General features: G+C 39.8%; 1 protein-coding gene and 1 long non-coding RNA gene across 2 annotated transcripts in view; both read left to right on the top strand.

Moving 5' to 3' along the window:
* LOC137632691 (cuticle protein 7-like) overlaps nucleotides 1-1,582 on the top strand; it is a 1,974-nt gene extending 392 nt beyond the window's left edge. The window contains exons 2-3 of the mRNA XM_068364796.1: nucleotides 407-760; nucleotides 1,180-1,582. Coding sequence (XP_068220897.1) covers nucleotides 407-760; nucleotides 1,180-1,452 — 627 coding nt within the window. The 3' untranslated portion in view covers nucleotides 1,453-1,582. The remainder of the gene's footprint in view (nucleotides 1-406; nucleotides 761-1,179) is intronic.
* A 3,124-nt stretch (nucleotides 1,583-4,706) lies between these two features.
* LOC137632190 (uncharacterized) lies at nucleotides 4,707-15,218 on the top strand. The gene is made up of 3 exons (XR_011042020.1): nucleotides 4,707-4,781; nucleotides 14,241-14,350; nucleotides 15,115-15,218. It is a non-coding gene; the product is annotated as an uncharacterized lncRNA (long non-coding RNA).
* Nucleotides 15,219-15,839: the final 621 nt, after the last annotated feature.

Below are 15,839 nucleotides of genomic sequence, written 5' to 3'. Positions count from 1 at the left end.
CTGGTCCTAGCCTGGGTGAACAGGTGGCTTGGACGCTGATCATATGTTATATATGGTCAATTTCTAGGGCACTGTCACTGTCCCTTACCTTTGCCATTCATGAGTGACCTTTTACCTTCAAATCGAATATTAAGCCGTGAAGCCACGTTCATAATCGGAGAAGTTTAATACTAAATTTAACACTTGTTGTATAGATATTGTACGCCATTGAAGGAGAGTTTTTGGTAGAAGTTTATATCCCCTACAAGAATGCTAATAGTGATTCTGTTTATCTGTCAGAATTTTAGCAGCACAGTCAGATCCTATCTCGGGTAATTAACCCTTGTGTCCAAGTATTAGCTAAGTGGTTATTCATATTACCAGTTGTATACCTCTGTTAGTTATCAAATTATTTCTGTTTTTACAGGTAGTGGCATTCTGTCTTTTCACAACCTTGGTTTGTTGTGAAGCTAAACCTCAATTCCACCATACTACTCCACTTTCTCTGTCTTATAGTACTCCCAGTTCTATAAGCTTCCAGAATTCCGGTTCTCAGCTCTATACAACTCCATTTTCCACATCTTTCAGACCCTTATCTCAACATTCCTATAACTATAACCCAGTCCAAGTACACTCGTCCTCCTCTATCTATAGACCAACGCCTTCTCCTATTTATACAACCACTCATTCCCCAATTTACTCTTCTTCTTCTGCTTATGTTACTCCAGCCACTTCCTACCTAAATCGACCAGGACATCTATACGGTGCATCTGATTTCCAGGTAAGTTCACTGAAGCAGTGTTTAAGAATCTTACAGACTTTGAGGAAGCATGTATAATTCATATCTTTATATTGTAGAGAAATTCTTCAACTTACAAACTTAATTGGTTCCAAGAAGCTGTAAGTCGAATTTTGCTAAACTTTGGCTGCCTAGGGTAGGCCTAACCTAAATTCCATGCCTATGATTTCCAGCTACTAAAGTCAACAAATAGTCATCAGGTTATTAAAAATGTTGTTTTGTCTACTGTATTAAATGATATGATATTGTTTTATTACAGTATTTCTTTATCTTATCTTTGTTATTCTCAAATGGAGTTGTGTTTGTATCACCGAATGTTTGTAAGTGGAGGACCTTAAGTATTTAGATGTTTGAGAAAAAGTTGTTAAATTCCTGTGCAACTTTTCATCCTTTTCCTACAGGCCCCAGCCCAGTATTCCTTCGGCTATTCTGTGCAAGATGACCAGACAGGAAATCAATCGGGCCACCAGGAGACACGAAACGGAGGCGTTACGCAGGGAAGCTACCACGTCCGGCTTCCTGATGGACGTCTTCAACGAGTGACTTACTCTGTTCAGGATGGTTCAGGATTCGTGGCTGATGTGTCGTATGAAGGAACAGCCCAGTATCCCATTACACAGCCACAAAACTTGTATCAGGCACCTTTGATTCATAGGTCATCACCCTATGGCTAGAATCCAAAATGTCCGTTATGACAACAGCGGTCTCTGCTAGAACCAAGAAGCCTTCTGTATCTGGAATCAACTTATCACATCCATGCTAAATGATATTTACTTTAAGTGATTATGTAATAGGATGAGGTAAACAATAGAATTATTTCATCATTTCCGGAAATTTTAATCTCCTTCTCATTAGTAGAGGTTCATTTATATAAACCAAAATTATATTTTTAGTGGTTTTGCATAAATCTGACTTGCAATGCACAAGAAAAATTGTACATTTACAATATCTAGAGACTTCTGAAAGAAAAAGGCATCCCCAAAAGGAAAAGCTTTTTCTTTTAATTGGAATATTATACAGGATGCACTCCTACTAGTAAATTCAATGCAAGTATAAAATCAAAGGTTTATCAAAATGGCAGATATATAGATATATTTCTCATCTGATTCAACTGAGGATAACTTATTTGGTGGTTCCAGGCATGACACTGGTACACCATCTCGACTGACGGGCTAAACTAAGTGGGTACTAAGTTACTAACACTGCCTAGTAGGGTAGTCTCTTGAAACGAATGATACAGATGTTTCCCAAAGGATGAAGTATGCAATGGAAACAGGCATTGGGGACACTTAGTATTTTACTATTTTCTAATTTTCTGCAATTTTGTCGCCCGTTAGGTCATCAGGTTTATCCCTTCCATCTGACAGAGGGTGGTTCAGTAAAATTCATCTCACATCTATAATTTCCCGTGGCAAACATAGTTTCTCATGCTTATCAACACTCTTTTGCTGATGTCAGCCGGTGCTGTTTATATACTGTCAGCTCCAAAGGGTTAACATAAACCATTTCGGAAATACGGGCAATTGAGGTAATAATACTTCAATTCGCTTGAATGTTTGAAGCTCCGGTGTGTCCTTTCCGTGTTTAAATAAGATAAAACCCAGTTATACCTATACAATCATTTTACCCGTTTTCTTTTGTTATATTTATTTCAAAGAAAACGTGAATTTTGTATTTTAGGGGGTAACTAGATAGAAATATCTGCATATAAAATATATTTTAGTTATCATGAAATTAGTAAACTAGATTTTCTATTGATTACCATTGGGTATAAACTTCTTTTTTCAAATATTTCCGTCAGAAACAAACTTAGTTTTCATCTCGAAAATACTTTAGCTTTACCTTCCTGTCAAACAAAAGATAAAAGAAGTAATCAGGGTCACAATATCTCGACCTTATTAGGATAAGAGCAATTTTCACCTTATTTTCAATTCGAAATTTATTTTCATTTGCTCATAATATATTATATAAATTCCAGCTTGCGAGATATAGCATCTATAGGAAAATAAACGGAAAATTTATAAAAATTTCTTATTAATATTAACTTAATCTTATGTTACATTTGTATGCAAACAAGAAAATTAATCACCAACTGAAAATATTCCTATGAAAATTGCTTAGGTCTTTAAAGCAAAATATTTGTGAGGTATGAGCCTAAAAATCGAAAATAACAAATTTTAACTCAAACCCCCAGGACATTCCCAAGATGACAAGATCTGGTCGAACCATTATAGGTTTGGTAATGAATGGGCTCTGAAAAACTAGGCCTACATATATCATTGATTTTTAATAACCTATATATTGGAACTTGTCATAAATTGTAATGGCATTGTCATATATCTTTTTTGTGTTGTCTTGATAGTTATATATAGGCCTACTCCTGTTTATATTTGGATGATAGTCTTAGTTAAAGTGTAGTTATAAAAGGTAATTAGTTCTCTAATTTGTAAATCTACGGCCATTGACAAATGTTATTCATCTTGAAATTAGCATATTAAAAGGGGAGAATGTATTAACCGTATACTAGGTGTAACTACTCACTATTAAGACATCAGGTTTGAGCATACTGTTATGTTATTCGAGAGTGAACTATGCCTTTTATTATGCCATATCATAGTGTCTTTCTATGTTAATTTACTGTAATTCTGAGCGACTTTTACATTTTTATTTTCTTCACCCAAGGGGTTAACTACTGCTCTGTAATTGTTATGTGGCTACTTTCTTCTTGGTAAGGGTAGAAGAGACTCTTTAGCTATGGCAAGCAGCTCTTCTAGGAGGAGGACACTCCAAAATTAAACCATTGTTCTCTAGTCTTGGGTAATGCCATAGCCTCTGTACCATAGTCTTCCACTGTCTTGGGTTAGAATTCTCTTGCTTGAGTTTACACTCGGGCACATCATTCTATCTAATTTCTCTTCCTTTTGTTTTGTTAAAGATGTTATAGTTCATATAGGAAATGTTTATTTTAGTGTTGTAACTGTTTTTAAAATATTTTATTTTTCCTTGTTTCCTTACCTCAATGAGCTATTTTCCCTGATTGGGCCTCTGTGGGATTCTGTAGACTTTTTTTCCTTAGTTTTTATGGTGGTCTACAGAATCTACTGTTGAAAAATCAATTTTATTCCATCCTACTTAGACAGTTTTAAGCCGGAGAAATTTAAATAATTTTCCCTATTTGACCATTGCTCACTAGTCCATCAGAAAAATATAAACTGCTTTATTTCTATCCACATAACTATATTAATATCTTCTGAAATAGTATAGTATTCGTAATTTTGTGAATCGTGTAGTACCATAGCCTCTGTAGCCTATCATGGCCTTCAACTATCTTGTGATAGAGTTCTTTTGCTTGGGGTGGCCTACACTCGGGCAAACTATTCTATCTTATTTATCTTCCTCTTTTTTTTAGTTTTTATACTTTATATATGAAAGATTTATTTTAATGTTGCAATTCTTAAAATATTTTATTTTGATGTTTCATTACGTCTCCTGTAGCTTATTCATATCCTTATTTCCTTTCCTCACTGTGCTACTTTTCCCTGTTGGAGCTCTTGGGCTTATAGCGTTCTGTTTTTTCAACTAGGGATGTAGCTGAGCTAATAATAATAATAATAATAATAATAATAATAATAATAATAATAATAATAATAATAATAGATATCTGATGTTAATGACTCGTGAATGACAGATGGAGCCCCGTAACATACTTAACCTACATAGAAGTAGTTCCTTTATTATTAAAATGACAATAAATGTATTGTGTGGCCTATTTTGGTGTGAATTTCTGTCATATATTTTTATAATTAACCCTTTTGTATTTTAAAATTGTAGATTTTCTCTAAACAACTTATTTCTCAATTTTGTAACTTCCTTTTTCTGTGGTTATTCTTGGCATTTGCTATTGCTGTAGCAACGTCAATTCTAACTTTTCTAGTGGTTGTGACTTGTGGTGCGTCTTATGTGAATTAGGTGCTGGACTGCTGCTTTCTGCGCTATATAAAAGGTATAAAAAATTTGATTTTTTGTGTGTTAGTATAATTTCGATGAAAGATCTCAAATAGGACTAATTCTCTGATTTTGAAAAGACTGAAGTCCTCGTGGCTCATTGAATTATCATTTGGAGTTGTCAAGCTCTACGAGACTACTAAATGCTTTCATTTATAAAGCAGTTTGCCTTGTTATTTACTAATTTTCAACTAATGCTGTTTAAAATCTTTTATCTTACCGTTTAATGGCTTGAACATGATAAAATCCAAAATACGTTGGTATCCAGCTTTTTCCAGTCAACAAATTTTGATTATTAATTTATTCACGTTAGTATATTTCTCCCAAATTCACCGTCAATATGTAACGAAAGTGTAAGTAATGTAATGATAAAGCCACAATTACCATTATAGTAAACTTCAGTACCCCAGACCTATGCCCCTAACCTTAACCTAACTTAGGATGCTTGAGTACTTATCCTACCGTACTCGTTACCCCCTCCCCCATACTAACCTAGTACGCTGTTTGGCATTCGGGTTTTATTATAGTTACGGACGAGAAAAGCCTTTTAACTAAAAAAATTTGTTTCCAGAGAAAAACGGCCATTTTTCTGAAAGGTAAATTGTACATTTTGACGTCCAGTCAATTTGTTAGCTTTGATAAATTCTACATGATAGAAATTTCGTTGTTTTATAATTTTAAGTTGACTTTTGACACTGGTATTGAACATAATCCTACAGCAGAATTGATGACAGAATTGACCATTTTGTTAGAGGCAGCCAAAAACTTTTTTCTAAGTTTGGTCTAAATGTTGTTCATGAGTGGCAAAGGCAAAGGGACAAGTCAGTATCCCAAAGACTGATCAGTCGGCTCTCCATCAAGCGAGGACCAATGAGCCCCTGGCATTATCAGCCGAAGAGCTATAAGCCTAATAGAAAATCTCGAGCTTAATCGGGTCTCGAGCTCCCATCCATTAGGTTGCTAGGCAGGAATGTTTCCTTTAGGTTGTCATAACCCTTAGGTTAATATTTATTACTTAATTACCAGCAAAACTAGAATTCGCTGTATGAAATGGACGAGTGCTGGCTATTTTGACATTTTTTTTCTATATATTTAAAGGGGCTGGGGCATAATAACTTACATATTGGTCAATTAAATATGTTTTTTTCTCATTCTAAAGCTCATTGTTTAGTTTTGGGAGACCGATGGCGAGTTACTGTACATGCATTGTTTGCATTTGCTTTTGCCAGCTTTTCTGTTTTTTGTATGACTTAATCATTATCTGGCCTTTTCACCATATACGAAGTTCCAAATATTTATGCACGAGTTCCCGGATGTTCTTTTACAAGAGGCCCCCCCCCCTCCTTTTTTTTTTTCAAACCTCTTCTTCAGTTCCTGTAGAAAGTAGGGTTCCCCTGCTGTAAAGGACCAGAAAAGCAGCCCGTAAAGTAAAGTAACCAAAGTACCATCACATAAAGACATCTCCAAGAGGGTAGTAAAATCTATTTCAAAATTTAGTGTAATTTCATCTGTTTCGCTAATTGATCACAGGTATGTTGGGTAAATGTCTAAGAGAAGGCCGCACCCGTTTTTCAAGTATTAACGACGAAAAACGGCAAAAAACAACCAGATTATTGTTGCACAGTGCATAGAAACATGAGGAAATGAATAAATAAGAAACTAAGACTTAACTCTTACACAAAAAATGTAAGCATAAACCTACTACTACAATTATGGGGGACCCCAGTGGGAAGCGGGGTTTTTGGGTGGGGGGAGGATGAGAAAAGTGATTTTTCGGGGCACTACCGAACCTAATACAACAAACTAACCTACCCTGGGGGGCCTGTACCCCTACCTAGGCCTACCGGGGGGGGCTTCGCCACCCCCCCTGCGACCCCCCTTAAGGCCACAGTGATTTTCAGGGCACCACCGAACCTAATACACCCACCTAACCTAGTCTAATAGCCCTGTACCCCTACCGGCTGCGACCCCCCCTTAAGGACACTACCTAACACATCCATCAAACCAAATCCAAAGTGATGGTACTGCTGTATACATCGTTATACTATCACCATTATAATATACTCCATAAATTAATGAAGCTTACCTTAACCTGTTGGTTGATAAAGATGTGCTGCTGCTTTGAGGAAAACGTGAAGCCGTTGCGAAGGTTCCCTGACATGCAGGACAATTTTTATTTTGTAAAATTAAATCGTGTCTCTGGCACAAATCCACTAGTTTTTCAATATAACCCCGAATAAGTAAGAATAATTTCATTGTAACTTAGGAAACATAACTTAGGAAACAGTCAGGACAAGAAGATGGAATTTCAACTTCTTGTGCAATATCAGATGACGTGCTTGCTATGGCCTCGATGTCTAGGAACGAAATAAAATGGCTGGGTAAGAAAATGTATTGTCGCACTGTGATGGGTAAGAAAATGTATTGTCGCACTGTGATTGGTCAAACGTGAAGACGTCATTGGGAAAGAAAATGTATTGTCGCACTGTGATTGGCCAAACGTGAAGACGTCATAGTGGACTAGTTTGTCTGCGGATTATAGTGGTTACAGGGCTCATTTGAGCAAAAATAAGACACAGTCAACAATAACAACAGACTTAGAAAAATCTGGGAGGAAGACAAGAGTAGCGTGAGTTTGAACGACTATTATTGATTTTCACTAAATTATCTCACTGGTATACCATTATATACATACATTCCTACATATTCTAGTAAAAATAAATTGAATATCAGTGATATCTTCATGCGGCCCTCTCCTAGACATTAACCGTATGTTGAAAACGATCTCCATTCAGTATATAGCTCTTGTTGCTCATGTTAAAGTAAAAAAAAATCCCAGAAATAATGACACACTGGGCTTGTGTGTGTAGTGCATCCATGTACTGCTTACACGAACAGAGGAGCAGGGAGGTAATGTTAACATTGTGAGCGTAGCGGGACACGGCAGAGCAAAATCCATTAGAAGGGCGAGAAGTAAATCATAGATAATTATCATATTTAATTTCCAGCCACTTACTTGAACCATATTTTTTCCAATTGATTAGCTTGTGTTTATTTTGCATTTCTGACCATTATTATTGCTGCAAATCCCACATTTTTGGCCGTTCCCCACCCTTAAAACCCAGTTTCTCATTGGGATCTCCCATAATCGTGCTTATGTAAGGGGGTCGAAAAGACTGAAACAGGGAGTTTGCCCCAATAATCACAATTATAACACACAAAATAACGAGTAGGAAATATATATGGTTCTTGTATTTGGCTAGAAGTTAAAGGTCAGACACTCGTCCTAGATTTCCTCCAGAGTGCCTTTTAGCAGCAAATTCTGCACTGCTGAACAAATGTTGTTTTGCATTCACATAGCATCAGATCGATCCCAGCCTAGGACCATGAGTTTAAGCTGTTTACTTTGGAGTTCACTACTGTGGGTGGCCATCAAAGTATGGGGTTGGGTTAGTCCAGCCGACGTTCTGGTGGGCGTCTCTTCAGATGAAATTGGAACTGAACCGAGACACCTTTAACCTTTTAATGAGCAAACTGGAATTTGCTTCGTCAGCAGGTTTATCCTGTTCTCCTTCGCCCAAAGAAGGAGCTCTCTTGCTGTCTCGAACAGAGACAGAGTGAGTCCCTCCTTGCTTCCTGATGTAAGCAAGAGCTGTGGTGTTGTCTGAGTTGACCTCCACAATCTTCCCAGACACCAAGTCCTTGAAGGCCTTTAGCCCCAGAAAAATGGCCATCAGCTCCTTGTTGTTGATGTGCCATCCCAGCTGAATTCCTTCCCAATAGCCTGAGACCTCCTTGCTTCCTAGTGTTGCCCCCCAGCCTGACTCTGATGCGTTTGAAAACAACACTAGGTCTGGGTTCTTCTTGTGTAAGGAGATCCCTTCCCCTAACAAGGTTGGGTCCAGCCACCACTTCAGAAGAGTCTTGACTTCTATTGGAATGGGGAAGGAAAAGGAGTCTTCCTGCATCTTTCTGTTCCACGTCTTCGAAAGAAAGTGCTGAAGAGGCCTTAGATGGAGTCTCCCCAGAGAGACAAACTGTTCGAGGGAGGATAGAGTCCCCAGCAAACTCATCCACTCCTTCGCTGTGCATCTCTTCTTGTCCAGGAAAGTTCTGACTTTTACGAGACACTTGGTCTGTCTTTCCTGAGAGGGAGAATCCTGAAAAAGAACTGAATTCAGAACTATCCCCAAATAGAGAATAGTCTGATTCGGTCTGATCTGAGACTTCTCCCTGTTGATGACCAGGCCTAGATCTTGAGCCATCATAAAAGTCTTCCGTAAATCCTCCAGACATTTCTCCCTTGATCGTGAACGAATCAGCCAATCGTCCAGATAGAAGGATATCCTTATCCCCTCCTGATGCAGCCAACCTGACACATTCGCCATTACCCTGGTGAAGACTTGAGGAGCCGTGCTGAGACCAAAGCAAAGAGCTCTGAATTGGAAGCACTTGCCCTGCATTACAAATCTTGGGTACTTTCTCGAAGTCGGATGGATGGGGACATGGAAATAGGCGTCCTGCTAGTCGAGGGACACCCTCCAGTCCCCTTGACGTACTGAAGCCAGCACCGACTGAGTCGTCTCCATGGAGAACTTTGTCTTCTCCACAAATACATTGAGAGCGCTGACATCCAAGACGGGTCTCCATCCGCCCGAGTTCTTGGGGACCAGAAACAGGCGATTGTAAAAGCCTGGGGAGGATAGATCCCGAACCGGTTCTATCGCCCCCTTGTCTAGCATTTGGTCGACAAGGTCTACTAGGGCCTTCTGTTTCCCCGGATCTGAGTACCGGGCTACTAAGGCCAGCGGAGCATCTGCGGGAGGAGGTTTTTTCAGAAAGGGGATCTTGTATCCTTCCTTGATGACTGAGAGGGACCAGGTGTCTGCCCCTCTCCTCTTCCAAGACTGCCAAAAACCTGACAGTCTTGCGCCTACTGTCTGGAGGAGACGAACTTCATTTTCTGGAGCGAGGTCTGAAAGAACCCCTGGTAGATCTTGGTCCTGATTCTTGCCTTCTCCCTCTAAAATCTGGTCTTGAAGTAGTCCTGCCCCCGAAAGGGCTGCTGGAATCTCCTTTCCTCCCGTTTCAAAGAAGAAGGAGGGGCTGCCAAGGGCTTACGAGCAGAACGAGATAAAAGGTCTTGGGTGGCTTTTTGGGCCAGAGAAAGCGTAATGTCATTAACCAGGGACTCGGGAAAAAGATGTTGAGAGAGGGGGGCGTAAAGAAGCTCAGACTTTTGTGCAGTGGTAACAGACCTAGAAGCAAAAGAGCAAAGCAGAGCTCTCTTCTTTAGGACCCCAGCCGAGAACAGAGCCGCCAACTCATTCGCCCCATCTCTGAGGGCCTTATCCATACAGGACATAATACTGGTAAGGTCCCTAGATCCTTCCATCTGGTCAGTTTTCCTTGCGAGAGTCCCAAGCGACCAGTCTAGGAAACTAAAAACCTCAAAGGCTCTAAAAATACCTTTGACGAGATGATCCAGCTCCGACATCGACCACATGACCTTGGCTGAGTTGAGAGCATGCCTTCTAGCAGAGTCCACTAAACCAGAGAAGTCACCCTTGGAAGAGGAAGGCACTCCCAGACCCAAAGGTTCTCCAGTTGCATACCACATACCCGCTCTTGAAGCAAGACGAGCTGGTGGAAACGAGAAGGAAGTCTTGACTGTCTGTCTCCGCTCCTGCATCCAGTCATCAATCTTCGTGAGAGCCTTCTTTGCGGAGATAGACAGCTTCATCTTGATGAAGGCCGACTGTTTCTTGGCCTTCTTTCTGTTAAATTGGGACTGAGGAGATTGAGGGGCAGCAGGTTGGAATTCCTCTCCTAAAAGTTCAAGAAGGGAGCGAGAGAGAACTTTGTAATCTCCCGCAGCGTCGGCAGGATTATCATCGTCATCAGAAACATCCTCGAGGTCTTGATCCACATCTGCAATATCCTTCGAAAGAGAAGAAGGATCCTTAGAACCCGACAAGGGCAAACCAAAGGCATCATCCTGCAAAAGACGGGTTGCATCCTGGAGTCCCGCGCTAGAAGAATCCTTGGGACGAGAGGCAGTATCGTCCCGAAGAGGCAGGATGGTATCGCCCTGGGACCGAGAACGAGAGGCAGAGTCGTTCTGGTGTCGAGAGCGAGAGGCGGTATCGTTGTGGCGGCGAGAATGAGAGGCGGTATCGTCGTGGCGTCGTGAACGAGAGGCGGTATTGTCGTGGCGTCGAGAACTAGAGGAGGTATCGTCGTGGCGAAGCGAACGAGAGGAGGTATCGTCGTGGCGAAGCGAACGAGAGGAGGTATCGTCGTGGCGAAGCGAACGAGAGGAGGTATCGTGCTGGTATCGTGAATGGGAGGCGGTATCGTCTTGGCATCGAGAACGAGAAGCAGCATCGTTCGATAAGGTATCGTCCCGGTATCGAGAACGAGAAAAAGTATCGCCCTGGTATCGCGAAGAAGTATCGCCTGGCGTAAGCACACATTCCTCATCCTGGCGTAGAGAGGGAGAAGTTTTCTTTAAAGAAGAACTCCGTTCTCTCTTAGAAGCAGACTTCTTAATCGGTAACGAGTCGTCTTTACGTCTGTCAGACTGGGCGTGAGGTCGGCTAAAGGCTTGCACTAAAGTCAAAAGTTGTTCCTGCATGACAGACATGAAGGATTTAGCAACATCAGCTGGGTCTTGCGGCCCCGAAGGAGGGGCTGACGAATAACACTCGTAGAAGGGGGAGGATCTTCGGCAGTAGGCTTCGCCCTTTTCACAGGCACGGAGTCGAAATCATCCTCCGACGGACAAGGTTCATAACTGCTAGAACCGGGAGAGAAAGAACGAGACCGTTCGTCGCGGTTCCATCTCCTCTTAGTAGGTCTTGAAGCTTCAAACTTCCATTTACGTCTGGACGAATTCGGAGAAGAAAACAACACATCCGACACGTCTTTCCCGTGACGGTCAAGAGCAGCCTGGGAATCGACAACAGGACTGTCTGAGGCGACGGCTGACTGAGGGTACGTACCTCTCACCCCCTTTCGGTCATCGACGTACCTTCTCCCTTGGTCCTGGGAGCTTGGTAGAGGTCTAGGCCTAGGGGTATGACAGATTCGGTCAGTCGCCACCTCCACTGCACTAACACAAGCACTTTCACTTTCCTTACCTTTAAAGGCCTCCAGTTGTTCTTTAATGGCCTTCAACTCGGCCGCCAGGCTAGCGTACCGAGGGTCATCCGTAGATACGGAACCTGTAGGAGGTGCAGGAGTTACTACCTCAAGGGAAGGATCAACTTCCAAAGAGGAATCAATTATAGGTTCAATAGATAAATCTACGCTAAGTTCGTCTTCCTTACCACTAACAGACTTAGACTTAGACCTAGAAGCTCTCCTAACTCTATCGAGCTCTAGCTTACGCACATAGCGCTTCATAATTAACCAATCTTTCTCATCCAAAACCTTACATTCCCCGCACCTATTATCAAGGGCACAAACAAAACCCCTACAATTAGAACAAACGGTGTGAGGGTCTACCGCCATTTTCGGTAGTCTCACCTTACATTCCTCATTCGCACAGATACGGTAATGACTCTTCACTCATAATGAAAAACAGCAAAAAAGCTAAGAGAAAACAAAATACACGATCGCCAAAACCCCAAATCAGAGTATTTCACCAAAAAAGCAGACTGGTACACCGAGCAGGGAAAGTGAAGAAAAACTCTTAATGACGGACCAACGTGTTGTCGATCCGGCCGGCAGAGATGAACTGAAGAACAGAAAACGGGAATGATTCCTCCTACCACCCTTTAACGGGTGTTACCACCCAACCACCACAAGGCAGTTGCCTAGTTTAGAAAAATTCTGCCGAAATAGAGATAATTAGCTATGTATATATAACTGCCAGGTAAGTATTCATAAAACTTTGTTTTATCATAAAAACTCCATTTTTCAGTTACAGTATCATCTGATGAGGTGCACACCAGAATGTCAGCCAGACAAGTCCTCTGTGGTGCCCAACCACAGCTGTAACCTTCCATTAAACAGCTTAAACTCACGATCCCAGGCTGGAATTGATCTGTTGCCATGTAAATGCAAAGCAACCACATTCATTCAGAGGTGCAGACTATGCAGTTAAAAGGTGCACTTAAGAAGTCTAGGACAGGTCTCAGGGCTTTTCGGTTTGTGTTCTTGGTTTAAAAAGCCTCAGACGTGTTGGAGACCCTTAATAGATATCTCGGCCATGAGCTAGTCCATCCACTAAACTTGGTTCAGGATGGAGATGTCAAGTACAGTCACACAGGCAGAAAGGAAGAACAACTTGATGATCTAAGTCGACCTCGGGGATGAGTACTTCCAAATCTCCACAAATTGTTCTTCAAGAAAGCATCTATGCTTTTTTGTAGGGAGCAAAGCCATTCAGTTCAAAGTTCTATGCTTTGGGCTCTCCACGGTCCCCAGGTAATCACTCGATCATTTTCATTGATGTCAGCATGGGGTCATGCCAGCGGAATTCTTTTGATCCAGTATCTACACAACTGGCTGATACTGGCAGACTCTAGAGTCCCTCTTTGTTATTATTATTATTATTATTATTACTATCCAAGCTACAACCCTAGATGGAAAAGCAAGATGCTATAAGCCCAGGGGCTCCAACAGGGAAAAATTATCATCCTAATTAAAGGACGAAGGTTTGTACAGTATTTGTGTAGGGACAAATGACAAATTTTAAAAATGATTTGTATTTTTCTTGACTTTACATACTGAAGCCATTAATTCAATTTTGTGACATCACCTCCCCTTAAAGTCCCAGGTACAATCAAAGTGGCTGTTCACTGTACTGGCAAAAGAGGTTGGGGCCTTCCCTACCACCAGCCGGTAATTACCAGCTACTGCTAAATCCTCGTTATAAGTTTTATGGGCCAAGTTTCAAGTGTGCTTGAATCAATCTCCTATTAAAGGACTCGAGTATAGTTAGGAAAAATGAAAATTACTGTATTCTAACATTTCTTTTTGTATTTAATTTTAATGATCCAACTTATAAGTTTATGTTTCAGAAGCCTAAAATTTTTGTGTGAATACATATACAGTATCGTTTTTAATCGCAAGTATGTTTTATATATACTGTAAAAGAAGAGCATATGTAATGCCATGGTGCTGCACATATTGTGCAACATCTTAGCATCTGTACGTGTAGGACTTTAATTATGTAATTAATTATAAATGATATTGTGAGTGTTTTTCAGTACTGTATGTATTAGATTTTAATAAAATTCTAATAGTTCAAATCAAGTGCATATTATGCTCTGATGCTCATGTGCATCGTTAGTAATGTTAATGATGAATGAGTCATCTCAGTGCAGCCATGTAATATGTACTGTACATAAGGCTTTTACTACCACAGTAAGTAGAAATCTTTTGAAATACGATATCCTAATACCCACCGAGAGTAATATACAGTTATTAACAGAATGTATATTTGCAGGTAAGGAGTTCAACAAGATTTATCGATAATGTAACAAGTAACATTATAAAATTTTCAACACTACTGTATTACCAAGGACCGAGATTTCTCCAGTTGTCAATGAGACAGAGGTAAGTGCTGGTACTGTGACAGTACTGTACTGTCATATTTATACATTATTTCAGTTTGCTTCACTTAGGGAACTGGTAAACTACAATTTAAACATTTCTCAGAGTTGAGATCTCTTCTTCATTTATTCTTGTCTCATCTCCACCCCCTCACAATTTTTGACACAAGCAAACGTGTTTTTGTATTTATTTTTATATTATTCAACTTCATTTTGCTTCTGTGCTTCAAGTGGATGTTTCAAATGCCCCAAATTTTTGTTGTGCATACATATATTGTTTTATGTATACTGTACATCTCATATGTAATCACAAATTATGTGTGTCTTGTGTAACAGCAAGGGTGTATGTAATGCCATGGTGCTGCATGTTGTACATCATCTTAGCATCTGAACGTGTATGACTGATTATTTATGTAATGTAATTGTAAAAGACTTTGCAAGTGTTCTTCATTACTTTATGCATCAAATTAGAATACAATTTTATTAGTTCAAATCAAGAAATAGGATACAATCCTTTAGTGCATATTATCCTTTGATGCTCACTTATTTGTATTTGATCGCTTGCGCTACAGTATTTTATTCATGTTAATGACGAGTGAGTTGCCTTGCTACAGTCATGTGATATGTACACAAGAATTTTACTAATACTGTATGTATAGGCTAATTGAAATATGATTTCTTCCTAATAGTACCTACTAAGCATAGAGATTTCAGTGATAAAGATGAAATACTGTACAGGCATTAACAGAATACTGTATATATTTGCAGGCATGGAATTCAACAAGTCTTATCGATGATATAACAAATACGTCTTAAAATTGGGAACACTATTACCAAAGACAGGTTTCCTCAATTGTCAATGAGACCAAGGTAAGTGTAATGAAAACCCAGAATATATATCTAGGTTTTTATTTGATAAAGAATACCAGAATGAGACAAAATGGATAGTTATGAAGGATAACAGCTTTTAGTATTGTTACTTTATTGGTTGATGTGTTAGCTTCATATTATCAACAAATATTGTACTTTTTCAATATCTATCATCAAGTGGAGATTACCGAGCCAAAGCAGCTATTTCAAAATAAGCTCAAGTTGATCATCATACAGTACTGTTGTTGTGATTTTCTTCGTCACTATTACATTACCGTATAGAAGTTATCTATTGTGTATTTTATATTTTATTCGTAATGGAAGATTTTCCAGGAAAATTGGGTTATTTAACAGTTGGAAGTTCCTTCCTTCTACTATCTCAATTAATTTTACTTAATTTTCATATGCGTGTTTCAAGTGCCAGAAAATTTTTATATGATATTGTTCCAAATTTTAATATCTCGGCCTTTTGTAGACATCTCGTCTCCCGATGCTGGTCCTGTGACCGTACCTACTATTGTATGCATATATTATTTCAATTCGCTTCACTTTGGGAGCTGGTGAACTACAATTTAAGCAGTTCCCAACCTTTTGGCTGAGGTGAATGTGAACCTGGCCAAGAG

The sequence above is a fragment of the Palaemon carinicauda genome, chromosome 41, assembly GCF_036898095.1.
Source record: "Palaemon carinicauda isolate YSFRI2023 chromosome 41, ASM3689809v2, whole genome shotgun sequence".
Taxonomy (NCBI): Eukaryota; Metazoa; Arthropoda; class Malacostraca; order Decapoda; family Palaemonidae; genus Palaemon; species Palaemon carinicauda.
The sequence above is the reverse complement of the archived record's forward strand: the minus strand, read 5'-3'. Positions and strand labels throughout refer to the sequence as shown.